General features: G+C 41.9%; 1 protein-coding gene across 3 annotated transcripts; it reads right to left on the reverse strand.

Annotated features, from left to right (window-relative positions):
- Nucleotides 1-6683: 6683 nt before the first annotated feature.
- On the reverse strand, nt 6684-14936 carry MSANTD4 (Myb/SANT DNA binding domain containing 4 with coiled-coils). 3 transcript variants are annotated; one of them, XM_041417083.1, is made up of 4 exons: nt 14888-14911; nt 13390-13596; nt 10416-11044; nt 6684-8658 (listed from the first exon to the last, which is right to left on the reverse strand). In XM_041417083.1, exons 3-4 carry the CDS (start codon nt 10875-10877, stop codon nt 8083-8085), a joined length of 1038 nt encoding a protein of 345 aa, XP_041273017.1. In that variant the 5' UTR covers nt 10878-11044; nt 13390-13596; nt 14888-14911; the 3' UTR covers nt 6684-8082. The 3 variants fall into 3 exon arrangements, with proteins under 3 accessions (XP_041273017.1, XP_041273016.1, XP_041273018.1); XM_041417082.1 differs by lacking the exon at nt 14888-14911 and adding an exon at nt 14318-14449; XM_041417084.1 differs by lacking the exon at nt 13390-13596 and having other exon boundaries at nt 14888-14936.
- Between the last annotated feature and the right edge of the window lie 951 nt (nt 14937-15887).

Consider the following 15887-nt stretch of genomic DNA (forward strand, 5'->3'; position numbering starts at 1 on the left):
TTTCTGAACTCTTGGATAAAAAGCTGTGAAGTGAAGTTCACAGAGCTTGATTTCTTTCCCAAAAGACTTTTGTTCTACAGGAAATAACTCTTTTCTACAAAAAGAATAAACATATGAACTAAGACCTAAAAATGCTCATGTATCAAAAGGGAAAGTATGAAGAGGGCACAAGGGATTTATTTTCCGAATGGATTTGCTCATCCTGAATAAAAGCTGGCATCTTTTAATAGACTGAATTTTCTTTTCTGGCAAACAGTCCAGCTAAACTGACAAGCTTCTGAGTACAGCCTCCTAAATAAACAGCCCTGTCTCCGTCTTGCAGAAACATTGCAACTATTATAAACACTGCAGATGGAAAAACAATCTGAAAGAAGGAAAGCTGGCAGGCTCCAGGAAGAAGGAGGAGCTGGCACGTGCACTTTGATTCACAGGAAGGGTCTTTTTGTGATAAAAATGAAGTAGTTCAAGTGTTTGTGTTCACTCTTGCCTCTGAAAGAACTGCTTCCAGAAAATATTTTGTTATGAAGATGATCTAGGACCAAAAAAACCCAAAAAATAGATTATCTAAATATTTTATATGAGGTCAACTATAAATCAGTGTTTTATGTGACAATGCCTATTTGACTTGACAGAAATGCTTTTTCTTGGGTATGAGACAGTTCAGAGGCTGGCAATAACCTTTAGCTTGTCCCTTAGAAGTAAGAGCTCTTCTGCAAACCATTCTGGATTAGCCCACCCTTTTTCCTTTATATTTCTGAACCAAAAGATCTCTCCAGCTCCAACCTGTAAGAGAAACAGTGTTAGTTCTTTTAACTGTAGTCTGGTCTGAGTGATTTAGAGAGCCATTAGTGCACCAGCCACCATTCCTAGAGCAGACCACGTGCCAGTGCTCTGGGAGGTCTCTGAGACATCTAAAAGCAACTGTACTCTTGCTCAAGCCCTGTGCAGGTCTTGAAATGTAGTACCTACACAGTCACACAACAAAAACTTTTCTTTTTTTTTAATGTTTTCATTAGATTGGTCCATTTTTGTCTCCTGCCCTCAGCTCTGAAATTTTATTGTGTATTAAAACCAGTATGAAAGAATAGTAACACTATGTTTCCTTTCCTTTCTGTATTTTTTGCAATTCCTTATGCTTTGGGGCAGTTGGAAGAGGACAGCCACAGTTCAGCAGGATGCTGAACCTCTCCTTGTCCCCCAGTTGCTCTGAGTTGGCACAGGCTGACCCCTGGGATCCCAGGCTTAGGGACAATCACACTCCCCAGGGGTCTGTGCTGATACCACCCACCTTCTTAGTTTCACCTCCTGAGTTCTCAGGTCCTCTCCAGAAATCTTGAGGCTTATTCCCCAAGGAAGGATCAGCAAGCAAACCCCAGTTCTGCAAGAGCTCAAAGCACTAGCGCTGCTCTTGCTCAGCATATCTGAACCCAGGCATGGTAAAATTAGTAATTCATCTCTTCACCTTTGCATGTGCAATTTCCCCACTTTTTCTGCTGTGTTTTTACTTTCTTAATTGCTATTTTGATGCAATAGTGAAAAAGATGCATACCAAAAGTGGAGTGACTGAAAAAATTATCTGTAGTTCTCCAAAATGGTCTTGGGTGGAGTAGTTTGCTGTTTTCATAAACCACCTGAAGTCCTTGAACTAAAAAACTTTTGTGCTAGCAGCATGGGTATAAAATAGGAAAAATTTCTATTTATGTTCAAAACTTAGGAATAGGTTGTGCCCTTCTATCTATAAAGATATGCAAGAACACGAACTTTGCTTTATTGAACCAAAGCAATAGTCTGTCTGGACAGAAATTCTGTCTGTGAAATTGGCTCCTAGCAGGTCCTTTCTGGAAAAGTGTAAACATGCCCTGCTAGGATCAGGCTTTCCTCTGCTGTAAACTCAGGGCACTAGGATGTCATTTGTCCCTAAAGGTCACAACTCTCTCCACCCTTACTCCACTGGCATGGCCGTCCTGGCTGTCCCTGCAACCCATGCTACACTCTTGCACCCCATACTTGCAACTATTTCCTTGTTAGGAAAAGGCACTCCCTATATCCTATGACTGTTTGAACATTCCCAGCACTTCAGAAAAGTGTTTGACTCACAAACGCCTCTATGACAGAGAAAAAAACCTTTGGAAATCTTTTTTACACAGGCCTAGCAGTGAGCAATAGTAATAGTAAGATGATGAGCTCATTTCACATAACCCTTAGAATAGTTATAAGAAGCAGGTAATGATTTTCTCCAGTACATTAAACAGGTGACTAGAAGATTGGCAATCCATTAGCAGAATAACACACACAATAGCTTTCTGTGGAAGAACATTTAATTTTTATCTTTCCTGCTTTGCAAATCAAAACTTTACAAAATGCTTTTCAAACTTCAATTCTCTCTTTTAAGTTCTCATTTCTGTAATCTCTACAGTGAGATAAATATTGGTCTACAAAGAAATATTCAAGTAGCTAAATTGGCAGAGGAGCAAAATTAAAAATTTGCTTCTTCCTTTAACTCCTGTATGCTCTGTGATGGGGCTATCCATCACAAGTGAGCTATCTCAGGACTGATCACAAGTCTGGCACAATGTAATTACTGAACCAAAAGCATTGTATTATATAGCATGAAATGAAATAGCAACTTTGCCTTCCACATTATGAACCCGTTGACTAATGATGGAGGGTTGCAATTAGAAAGTATGGAAGTAACAAGACGAGGTATTTCACAGTCTACTAATGTATAGAATAAAACTACTGATAGAGTGAAGCAGGGAAATTAAAACCAATAAAACTGGAACAGAAAATAACAATGGCATTCTTAATAATCTGTAAAAGGAGAGGATGGAAGTGTCCTCTAAAGCAGGTCAAGTTTACAAGGATTATACACAGTATCTGAAAAGGACTTATTCTGGCCTTCTGTCAGCAGATCTATTTTTTCTCCTAGCATGTTTTGTGATGGCTGAGAACTCTTGCATTCATTGGCATCATGTGACCTGGCATCAGGAGATTTTGCTTTAAGAGACTAGAGAGAAAAACCCAATGAGGTGTGGGCAAGTGCTCCCATTATCCAGAGCTCCCTCCCTGACTCCCATCTGATGCTGCCTGAGTGGCAAAAGGCTGATCACTGTGTCACTGCTAGGTTACCTGGGGCACCAAGCCAAGAGCACAAGTGGCATAGCTAGTGCTTTGGAAACCATGGGTTTGGTACAAATTGGCAACAAAAATCAAAAACCAAAACAAAAAAAAAAAAAAAAAGGAAAAGATGAAGTACTACAAGTTGCCCCAAGCCCATGCTAAAGGCGTTCTTCGTTCCTCATACTTCCTTGAAGTGTGCATCTTCAAATAAACTGATTATCTGGAAACAAAAAAACAGATGGGAATTTATTTTAAAAATGCAATATTTTTTCTCTTCTTCTGTCTTTTTTTTTTTTTAACTTGGATTAAAAGCTTTCCATAGTCCTAATAGCATCTACAAACATTCTGAGGCCCATTCAGATTTTCTGATGCAAAACAAACCCATTATCCTACAGAATAATCCAGCCTACTTATATTTCATCTTAATGTTAACTGCAAATTTCATTGGTGTCTGAGTGATGCAGGTATTCAGACTTGATAGTCATACAAAGAAAAGAAAATTAAAAAGAGAAAGAAAAGAGAAAAAAGGAAAAGAAAAAGGAAAAAGAGAAAAGAGAAAGAAAAAAGATGAATATTATTGCATGTGGTGACATTTTCTGACACAGTCTGGCTTAAATTCACTAATTAATTTCAGCAACAACAGAGAAACAGAGTCTTTCCTCCTCCCTCTTCTCCCACCTATCACTTCTGTCAAGGCTCCTGACTGACAGAGAGTAGGATTTTTGAGGGTATTTTTGTGTTTGTAAAATATCAGCCCTAGGTCTAACTCCATCTCCTTGGAGCACTCCATGCCTTTCTGCAGGGAGCTTTTGGGGGCGAATGAGCCAGAGAGGATACTCATCACTGATGCTCTTTTGTGGCAACTGCATGAACAGTCCTGTGAAAAGGTGAAGAAATATAAATTACAGACTTCTGTTCCCACTTGCAAGGCAGTTTTTAGAAACTCCTCCTCTCCTGGCTGATAATTCCCTGGCTAGTAAAAATACCTCGAGGTGATAAGGATACAAATGCTTATAAAATCCTAACCATCTCTTTTTTATCTTAATAAACAAATATTTTATACCTTTTGTACGTTGCAGCACCTCTGTGCACAATGAAAGTAGCTCAAAATGTCCTAGAAATAACATAAGACCACTGACTCAAGGAAAGGAAGTTGTCTTTGAATCCTAGTGTGCTTTGTTAGCTGTGTCCTGTTGGGACGCAGTTCATCCTGGGCTCTCCTTGGGGACTGCACTTACAGCCTTTACCCCATGAGCAATGTTGGTAGAACAGTAAGTTTATGTGTATGTCCTACCTTGGGTGACATTTACAGGGTCAAAATCTTGACCTTAGGCTTCAACGATCACAGGATCCTTAACCTCAGGATCACAGGTTGGTAAATCAAGCAATTAAAGTCTAAGGGATTGCAGATTAGTATTTAAATATATGACATTTTAATTCAAATTATCACAAAATGACTGCATTTTCATTTTGAAAAAAGCAAGCTATGAAATAGATGTATTAAAATCTGTAATTTTCTCTAAATTTTATATTGAAACTGTATTTTCAATGATTTATCTCAATACTTAATTTCATCATTCAGTATTTTCCAAGATGTTTTCTATAACTAAAAGATGCATCATTTCCCTAGGAGGCTGAACAGTTGTTAGGAAAAGTAATTGCTTAAATACAGCTCTATTAACATTTGGAAAAGTGTTCAACTTTCTGAAGCAATTAAGAATCCAGAGATGGTTCAGATTTATCTACCTATTTTTCCCTAAAACCTTTAATGCTCTTGGGGTACAATTCTGAAGACATTAAATGTAAAATACAAATCATTATCCTAATGGATAAATGGAGTAATTAATGAAGACAGAGGTGTTAGGATCAAGCAGCAGCTCAACTACCTGTCAAAACAGGAGCCAGAATCCACATCTGCTCCCTCCTGGCAAGACGTCTTCCAGATAAGATTGTAGGAATGTTCTCTCTCTCTTGGTTTGGTCCTTCTGGTCACTACCTCTTGCAGAGCTGGTAATGTTGTCCCTCATTACTACTCTGACCTTCTTTGTCAGTCAGAATAGTGATCTAGAAAGTTGGTCACCTCAGGGCACACAGTCATAAAATCCATGCTATCCCACTCTCTTGGTCAATGTTCTATGCACTAACTGTGAATTCTGCCTCTTTCATGCTTTAAAAGGAAAAGATTTTCTTCAAATCACAGAAAGTTACTTTAATATCAATTTGCATGATGCATACCAGGAAGCTGCCAATTTGTCCCTTTATTTTGGTGTAATGGATTTGTGATGTAATGTCTTGGTAGCAGGAGGGGCTATGGGGGTGTTTTCTGAGAGAAGCTGTCAGAAGTTGTCCACATGTCCAACAGGGCCAATCCCTGGGGGCTCCAAAATGGACCTGCCCCTGGCCATGGCCAAGTCCACCAGTGAAGGTGCTAGTGACACTGAGAAAATTTATTTAACAAGGGGAAAATGCACGGAAGCAAATGCAGACAGAGAAGAATGACAAAAAAGCCCCAGACACCAAGCTCAGTGCACAAGAAGGGGCAGGAGGTGCCAGAGGTGCTGGAGCTGAGGTTCTCCTGCAGCCCATGGTGCAGACCATGGCAAGGCAGCTGTGCTCCAGCAGCCCACGGGGGAGCACAGATGCACCTGCAGCCCGTGGAGGAGCCCACACTGGAGCATGTGGAGGAGGCTGAGACCCTGGGAGAAGCCTGCACTGGAGCAGGCTCCCAGTAGGACTGTGGAGAGAGGAGCTCACACTGGAGCAGGTTTGCTGGCAGGACTTGAGACTCCACAGGGGACCCACACTGGAGCAGCCTGTTCCTCAAGGACTGCACCCTGTAGGAACCACATCAGAACACTTCATTAAGAACTGCTGCTTGTTACAAAAATTCATGGAGGACTGTCTCCTATGGGAAGAACCCCATGCTGGAGCAGGGGACGTGTGAGGAGTCCTCCCCTTGAGGGAGGAGGGGAAGAGACAGCATGTGCTGGAGTGAGCGCAGTCCCCATTCCCCATCCTCCTGCACCCCTTGCAGGGAGAGGCAGAGAAAGTCAAGAGTGAAGTTAAGCCTGGGAAGAAGGGAATGCTGTGGGAAAGGTGGTTTTATTTCTCATTACGCTACTCCTAACTGATTGATAGCAAACAAATTTCCCCAAGTCAAGCCAGTTTTGCCCATGATTGTAATTGCTGAGTGATCTCTCCCTGTTCTTATCTCCACCCCTGAACCTTTTGTTAGATGTCTCTCCCCTGTCCAGCTAAAGAGTGATGAAGCAATATTGGTGTGCACCTGGCATCCCACTGAGGTCAGCCCACAACACTTAGGAAAAAAAAGCTCAGGGAAACTTTCTCCAGGGCATTTTTATCTAACTGGTTGGTATCTCCTTCCTTTTTCCTTTCTCAAATAAGTCCCAGGTGATTTAAGTCCAGCTCTGAGGTGCCTCATCTTTCTGACTGACTACACAGGGAATACAGGTACCAGCAACTTGGGTGTGCTGCAGCGTCCAGTACCAAGGCTTCTCTTCAGATGTAGCCTAGTTTCTCTGTGAAGAAAGCCTCAAGAGCCATTTTGGAGTGTAGTAGTCGAATTTATTTCCACTGTAGAAGCACGTTTGTTTCAGTAATAAAAAAATAATCTTTGCAGAATAAAAGTAAACCTGTAGTGGTATAAATATTATTTACTTGCACACAAATTCACCTAAGTCACTCAACATATGTTTAGACTTATTTTTCCCACAGTTCTACATTTCCAATGGAGTTAACAAGACAGTTACTTGCAGAAAGATGAGAGAGGTGAAGTCTGGCTCATTTGGGATTTAAACACATATGAAATAATAGAAAGTTTCCTTCCTTCCTTGGCGTTTTTTTTTTTTTTTTTGCTTTTTGTTATATGACTACATTGCCTATGAAAAATACTAACAGCCTTCAGCTGTTAGCCTTCAGCACTAACCATTTCTGTTTGTCTAATTAAAATATATTATACAGAGAGCCACAGAAGTGTCTTCTGGCTACCTTGGCGCTGGCCAGGCAGAACCAGCAATGAGTGTAGAAGCGTTCAAACTCAGAGGTTCTTGGGTTGTGCTCAGTCTCCATTTCTGAGATTCCTATCACCAGCTACTGCCTTCCAAGGACAAACAAGGTCTAGCAATTTCCTTCAGGGGGTCATCAGACTCACTAGACAGCATGCCTGAACAATCAGTAAATCCCTGTCCTATGCTAACACAGGTGCTCTACTCCATACAGCATTATTAATGGCCTAGTGAAACCAACAGGCCAGCTTATAGTATGTATGGCTGGTGTGTAACTTTGCCTAGTATGAATATGTCACAAAAAAAAAACCACCATAAAAACTCAAACCTATTTTCTGCACTCCCATTCAGTTCAAGCCATGGAACAACAGTCAACACAACTGCAATGAATTTAACTTGCACTTTAACTTCTAGATAACTCTTCAACTGTTTTTCCCAATTATGGGGATGGAGAAAAAAAGAGGGGGAGGGAATAAAATTTAATGAATCGCTCTCATAATGACTCTGTATTCCTGTGTTCTGCTGAAATTGTACTCCTTTACCATATAGACTATCGTCAGCACTATGTCCTTGCAGCAAACGATGATTTATTCTGATCCTTCCTTCCTGTTAGTACAGTGACAAAAAGTACAAGGTTCAGCATGGACTCTTCTCAAGGCCTCTATGAGGGGAGGACACCAAACTAATACTGCACAATACTGAAGACAAGAGAACGTAACACTAAGTTCTGATACATTGAAAAGCAACTTCACGCATAAGATCATTTATGTAGGCACACTGACATATTAAGCACCATTTTTTTTTTTTCAGTTTAACATCAACATTCAACTCTGAACAGAAGAATGCTAAGCCTCTAGGACAGTTTCAGTATCAAGGAAAGAACTACTTCTAATTCAGAAACATCAAAACACTAATGTTGACACCTTAGCTGAGATGTTCACTGCAAGTGACCCTCTCTCTGAATTCGAAGGCGCTCCTTCTCCACTTGCAAGCGCTCCTTCTCAATCTGCAGCTTTTCTGACTCAAACTTTAGGAACTGCAGCCTCTCTTTCTCTAATTGCAAACGTTCTTTTTCAAGTTTTAACTTTTCAGTTTCCAGATCCAGAGGCTGCATGATGGGTTTTTCTGTTTGGGTGAGGTCATTTTCCAGGGCAGGTTTTTCAGCATGCAGAGTCTCTAGCCTGAGTTTCTCCCACTCTAATTGAAGTCGCTCCTTCTCAATCTGAAGCCGCTCACGCTCCAAGTCAACGTGCCGCAACCGCTCCTTCTCAATCTGCAGGCGCTCCTTCTCCACTTGCAACCTTTCGGCTTCGATGTCCAGTCGCTGTTTCTCCAGCTCCACCTTTTGCTTCTCCAGATTTATAAGCAAGTGAGAATCTTCATAGGCTAGCCTAGCTTGAGCAGAGCTCAGATTTCCAAACTCTTCAATGTGGGGGAAGTCTGGTAGGTCATTTTCCTTTTTTGAATCTGGCAGAACTGATGACAATATTTCTTCTTCTTCCTCAATAGGAAACTGCAGAGAGGAATGCAACAGACAAGACTTACATTCCAGTCTTTAGGCCAGAACAAATTTGTTACATACAACTTGACTGAAAACAACATACTGCATTTTTTTCATCATCTTTAAAGCAATTCAGAAGTGTTTAATGTATATGTTGTGAAATAACCATGCTATGTCAGAAGATTTTTTTTTATCATTACACAGGAAGAGAAACAGGCTTTATCTGCAAGTTAATATCTGGTAATGAAAAAAAAGAAAATCTTGTCAGTACACATACAAAAACATCCAGAAAATACAGCAGAGTAGTTATTACAGATAATTTAGAACAACTGATAAAAAACTGGATCTAGAAGACCATATGTTGTTCTTACCTTTCATAGAGCTGAGTGACATTTATGTAAGCCACCAGGCATTTGTTGTGACTAATTATTTATCAGAGCAGATGGATCCATAGGGTATGTGTTATGTAAGCTAGCCTAACCTTCAATAACTCAGGCTATTCCATTCCTAAAAAACATTTAACACTGACATTTTTCACACGTTCCTAACTCTTCCAACTCTATTAAGTGGGTCAACAAGCAGGACTTGTTTAACCATTTTTTATTATCACATATGCTGTAAAGCTATTTGTGACATGATGAGGTGGTTAGGACCACTGCTCTCAGCAGACTGTAACATTTTATGTAGTATCACAGTCCTTACAAATTTATAGTACAAAAGAGATAAATTGTCTCCCAATATGTAAGCTGCAAGAGAAAGGCAAACTGAGGAAGGCAAGTGTTCAGAAAAACCTGAGGACTAGGAGAGCCACTGCCAGTTCCCTAGCATTAGAGAAGACACACACTGCTCTTCAGCACTGTCTGACAGCAGTTCTCACTACCATCTAACAGCTTACACTGGTTTGCTCCCAGTATATATATCAACGGAGTTAAGACAGGAGTTGCCTCCCTACTCCTTCCACTTAAAAAAAAAAGAAAAAAAAAAATAAATAAAAAAAAAAAAATAAAAATCTCCCCCCCCCAAAAAAACAGAAAGCAATAAAATACCCCACACAAAATTGTTTCAGTACTCCTTTTGGAAAAAAGAACTACATGTTTAAAGAGAACAGCAAAACTATCCCAACATTTGACTGCACTCCAGCTGGCTGCCTATCCCAGGACAGTCCCAGTACTACTAGGAGTATCAACTTGTCTATAGAATCCACTACTGCTTGCCAAATTCACAAGAAAATTCTGACAGAGAGAAAAGGCTGACTGACTAATTCAAGTAATGTTTTCATCTCCATTAGGTTCATTTCAAGAAATGCAAGCAGTACCATATTTCTTTCTGTATCATATTTCTTTCTGCAATCTATTCCTTTTTGTACCTGCAGGTAACATTTACTTTCATTTGTTAAAGATAAGCACTTCTCCGTTCACCTACCCAGGCACTCTGAATACTAAAAAGACCAGTTTCCTTCAACAGCGCATTTTCCTTGCATTGACTCAACTAATTCTTCTCTGTGTCACACACAAATGGAAAATACACGTACAAAGACATACTCAAAGTTCAGGGATATCAAATCAGTAATCAACATCTAAAACCTTACAGACAATTCCAAGTTGCTGGATTTGAATATCGTGTCTCGGAATTATATTTATTTATACAGTTTAATTCACACATTCAGAACTAAACAGAAACAGATGCTATGAAGCAACACAGTAAAAAGCCTTATGCTGAAATGAAGCAAAGGCCATATTGCATACAGCTCATGTATATCAGTCACTCACTTCAAAATTCTGTGGGTCTTCCTCTTCCTCTTCTACTTTGATTTCTGTTAAAGATCCACCAGCTTCTCTGAAGTCAGTGATATTTTGCCACTCAAAACTAGATTCAATTGCAAATCCCATTTTCTCATCCATGTCTTCATTGAGAGAGTCATCTAAATTGGATGAAGGAAGATGAAACCCAGCACCTACTACTTTGATGTTTGCATTCAGACGTTTTCTCTTCATGAGTGCTCTCCAGTCAAGGTATCGCCTTTTCACTTCTGTCCCTGTTCTCTGCTCTCCTTCACCTACAGCATTCACACACTCTGCTATTTCCTCCCAAGCTTTCCGTTTCATCTCATTAATTGTTGTATTAAGTTGCTTCGAAAAGAGTACTTCTCTCCTTTTTCTGATTTCCTTAAGGAGAGTTTGAGTTTCCTGAACACTAAAATTGCTTTTTCTTTTTCTTTTTAACTGTTTCATTTTTTCCAGACTTAACCTAGTAATTTCACCACAGCAGACTACAGAGATGATCTGACACTAATCAACTACTAATACAAATAAATTTAAAAGCAAATGAAAGCAGAGCTCTGTTCTCATGAAGTAAATTTTCTCTTCACTTTGTTGTATTTTTCTATTTGTCAGGCTTCCTAAGAGAAAAAGAGCAAACAAGATAAATCTCCAAGGTATACACCAGACATTTTCATTTAACAACTTGACTCCTAAGTCACCATTTAAGGAATGCATATTTTGAAATAACTGTTTATTTGATAAAGGAAAACCATTTTGTTAAACTTTCAAGTCAAAGTAGTCATAGATACTTCCTCTCATCTCCTATAAATTATAAAACAATGGATATATTAATATATCCATGTCACAAACTGTTAAAGTTGATTTGGTATTTCCATTACAGAAGTACAAATATTTTCCTTCAGCTTTTAAGAGTTTTGTCAGTTGGGATTTCCTTAAGATTGAAATTTGACACACACATTTCAGTTTGAATGCTCAACTATTTACAAAAGAAGTTGAAAGTGTTATATCACTACTTCAAAAACATGAAATGTTTAGGGGACTGAAATTTCTGAGACACATTTAAAATAAGACGCCATTTTCATTTATAAAAAAGTAAATTAATATGAAAAGTTGACATTTTTGAGGCTCTTTTAATTAAACATAATCATAAATAAAAGAACTGGAGCAATCCCTTTGAATGTCATAAAATAACTAGTTCAAACAAATGTCATTCATTAGAGACATTTTAACAGGAAATAGATTTAAGTCACGATATGCCCATGGTAAAACCCTCCACGTCCTTCTCAGGCTGCTGAACATCTCATGGCAGATACCATGGCAGCTTTACAGCTCATCCAGTGCCCTACCCTCAGCACAAGCTGGTCCCATGCCTGATGCTGAAGAGAACATGAATCTCCATAATTCACCTGACAGACTGTTTGCAACTCTGCAGAGAAGTGGAGAGTGAGGGGATTTTTAACACAGCAATGACTATTATTACTACATTAATAACAGATCATATTACCAAAAAAAACCCAAAACAACCCACCAAATCCTGGAAGCAAAGACAAAGAATCAAAAATGGTTCTTCATCACAGACTGCTTGGCAATTGGTTCAATTTAGGATTATTTTGAACAGTCTTTTGTACCATGTTACCTACCACTGCAGGCAGGTTTAAAAGGCTTTAAGTCAAGTGGGCCAGGGATTCACTGTACACTACAGGCAGCTTCAAGCTGCTGTTTGTTCACTGTTCATGCAGTAGAGACATTGGTTCACCTGAAGGGAAATGGCTTCCAGATTATAGATTCAATTGTTACTAACTAATGGACTTAATTCTTCAATAACTCTCCCCCAGCTATACAGGATTCTTAAATTACTAAGTATTTTTCCTCCTATTGTTCTCCCTAAACTTGGTTAAAGCATACACGTCAGCACACTGCACTACAACTCCCCACTTGGGGAACAAGGTCTAGTAGTTTAGACATTGTTCTTCATCTCTGATATACTTGAATAAGTGAATAAGTGGCTCACTTGCAGTTTTCCACATCTGTGTTTTCTTTCATAAACATAAATAGGATTCCAAATACAATTCTACATCAACAAGGAAAATGCTGACAGGTAAGCTTTCCCCTTAGCTCTGGAGAGGGCTGAGAGTTAAAGCATGCAAATGTCAAGCTACCCTCTGGGCCGGCTCAGTGCTCCTTGCACCAGCGCCCTGCTCATGAGTCAGGTGCTCAGGATCAACTGCCTCATCTCCCCAGCCACGCTTTGTTAAGTGTCTAATCTCAGTTTTGGATTTTATGCCATAAGCCAAGGACATAACCTTTAAGAATTGCAATACTAACTTGGAAACCATTGGCATCCAATTCCTTTACTAGGTGAAGTGTTCTTTTAGACTTTATTTAAAACTTTTGCTAGAACACATCTAATACAAGCCAAACTTTCCCAGTGAAATATCAGCAAAACCTATATATTTTCAAACTCATGACTATCAACTTCCAATTAGTAGGAACCTGCCTCTTTAACTTTTTCCTTTTTGAAAGCACATTGCTTTGTTAAGGACAATTCCTTTTTAATTAATATAAATGGAGTTAGTGAATGGTCTTAACAGTATATTTACTCCCAAAGATGGCTCTGTGTACCTATCTGATATGTTAATTAAAAAACATTATTATCTAACAAAAGCTGAGGTTTGGGATAGTCGGTTCTTAGCATTGCCAGATGGTCTCCAGGATATTACTCTTTAATGAGGAAAAATGAGCCATTACATACTCAAAGTACCTAAGAGACAGGAATGTAAATATGCTAGGATTTGTACACCTTCTAGATAGCCACAGGAAAAAAACCTAACATTCCAAACCTCAGCAGCTGGGACAGCATTAATGCTCATCTTAGTAGCTGGGACGACGCTGTGTTTTGGATTAGTGTGCCACTCATATTGACAACACACCAATGTGCTGGCTGTGCTTAAGCAGTGCTTACTTTAAACCAAGGACTTTTCAGTTTCCTGCGTTCTGCCAGTGAGGAGGTGCACGAGAAGCTGGGGAGAACTGCAGTGCAAAACGCATACTTTGACAGTTTGGGCAGAAACGTGAAATGCTGGCTAAAAAAACCCACAATTCTGATGACATCATAAATGTCTTCAAGGTCTTCCAGAAATGATGGCAACGTGGAGCTCTGATTTTGGGCCTGTCAGGTCAAAAGCAACCTGTCATCAAGAAGGGTGTCATCACTTCACAAAAGAAAAACACACTGTTGGGGTTGGAAAGAAACAAGTGTTGTGAAACTAAGCTGGACACTCGATAAACAGACAGAATATGCATACACTGAATACCTTTGGCATAGTTAAAGACAGAAGCATCCTCATTCTGCCTCTATCTTTTCTGTCTCCTTTGTTCACAATTTATTGTCTGACCACATGTTGGACAAAGAAAAAAAAAAAAAAAAAAAAGCAAATGCACCAAACAAACAAAGAATCCATGCATTCACCAGGAGTGGAAGACTGTTGTTAGCACCAAACTCGAATTTTATGAAAATCATTACTTTTTACAAAAGATGATGTCTTGATTTTATTGAAAAAAAACTTTTACGGCTTATACTTGAATAAAAAAAAAATTTAAAAAAATTAAATTACAAGGACCTACAATCTCTAAGTTTTCTTCAACAAATTTAGGGTCTTGAGTATCTTCCGCCTAAGGCTTTCTAGAAAACTTTTTTTGTGATTCCTAACAGATGGCTACATCGCCTTGGATCAATTTATGCTTTCATACAAAGGTTTTTAGTACAGGAGGGTCAGGGCGCTGCACAGCGTATCACCCAACACAGCCCTGCAAGAAGCCCGTGGTTTACACAGACGAAAAAGCAGGCACAGAAGGGAACCAACAACACCTAAAAGGATAACTCAACGAACCAGGGAGAAAGAGCGGAAGATGGGAAGCAGCTGGGGATTCAGGCAGTTGAAGGCACAGCCGCATGAGGCCGAAGCTGCCCTTGCCCATGCCAGCCACGGCCGGGCCGGGCAGCAGCAGGCCGGGTCCCAGCGCCTCCCGCGCAGGCAGCGCCAGACCGGGCACGGCCGCGGGTCGGGCTCAGCGCCGTCCCACCCGGGGCGCTGCACGGAAAGCAACAAGGCGGCAACAAAGGGAGGCGGGGGCACGGCCGGCTGCCCGGCCAGCACAGCCCGAGGCTCGCGGAGCAGATGGGCCCGTGGGGCCCGCTGCAAGCCAGGGCCTCGCCGGCCGGCGGGGCCCTGCGACTCCCCCGGGAGAAGAAATAGAAACGGGGGCTCCCCGTGGGGAGATAAGACGGTGGGCAATCGTCTCATCACCCCCAGGGGCCGAGGGCGGCGGAGCCCCACCGCTGTACCCCCGCGGGGGCGGCGGGGGCGGCCCCCACGCCACGGGGGGAGCGGCCGCCCCATCCCCGGGCCGGTGCCGCTGCCCGCCCCGCCCGGTCCCCGGGGGCCGCGCGCACGACTCACCTGCGCCCGGCGCTCCCCTCCGGGCCGCCGGCCCTTTAACGGTCACCGCCCGCCCATTGGGCGAGCTGCCTGCCTGTCACTCTTCTCCGCTCGCTTATTGGTGCTCGGTGTCCGCCGCTTCCCCCGCCCCGCCCTGCCGCGCCGGGCGGGCCGGAATCCCCATCGCTCCCCCGCCGGCGGGGCCGCGCCGCGCGCAGCCATTGGCTGTAGCCGCCGCTTGTCTTCCCCAGGCTTGTCGGTGATTGGCTGCGGGCTGTGGCGGCCCGCCCCCCTCAGCGAGGGACCCTCGGCGGGGTGGGTGTGGTGCTGCCTCTTCGCCGGAGGGCGCGGCGCGGGGTGGGGCCCGAGGCCTCTCGGCAGCGGTCTGCGAGGGAAGGAGGGAGGGATGGACGGAGAAGCAGGAGCAGCCGAAACGTGCGAGTTAACCGTGCGGGATAACCGCGCATAAGCCTCCGGTGTGGTCGCCAGGTTTATTTAGTTGCTGCCCAGAGCGAGCGCGCGGCAACCGGCTGTTCGTCCTCAACTTCGCTGTTTGTGATTAAAATGGAAAAATGACGTCTATCACATCCTGTAATTAAAGAAATAAAAGTAGTTTTCGGGAAGTGCTGCGGCACTGGGTGAATATACACACAAAAGGCTCTCCTGGAGCTTTCGGGGTTGGGCTCCTCTCCCACTCCGCCACACAAGATGTGTCTGGTCCTTGTCTCCTGTGTTACATCCAAGTTCTTTCACTGGACGGATGGATGTTTGATTAATACAGCCTTAAGGGATCATAACTGCGATGAAACTACAATTCTCCCTAAAATGGTATTTTCCGGTTCCAGCCAACTATTCATTTATCAGTTTGCTAGCAGCTAGATAGTTTTGCTGCCATACTTGTCCACTGTGTACTGAAAATCCAGTTAAAAAGGAGAACGGTGAGGAGTAGCGTAGGAAGACCGTGCCACACTGTTGACATTTATAATACTGGGATATTTCTTACTGAGACCCATACACGAAC

The sequence above is a fragment of the Onychostruthus taczanowskii genome, unplaced genomic scaffold, assembly GCF_017590055.1.
Source record: "Onychostruthus taczanowskii isolate IOZ18803 unplaced genomic scaffold, ASM1759005v1 scaffold54, whole genome shotgun sequence".
Lineage (NCBI taxonomy): Eukaryota > Metazoa > Chordata > Aves > Passeriformes > Passeridae > Onychostruthus > Onychostruthus taczanowskii.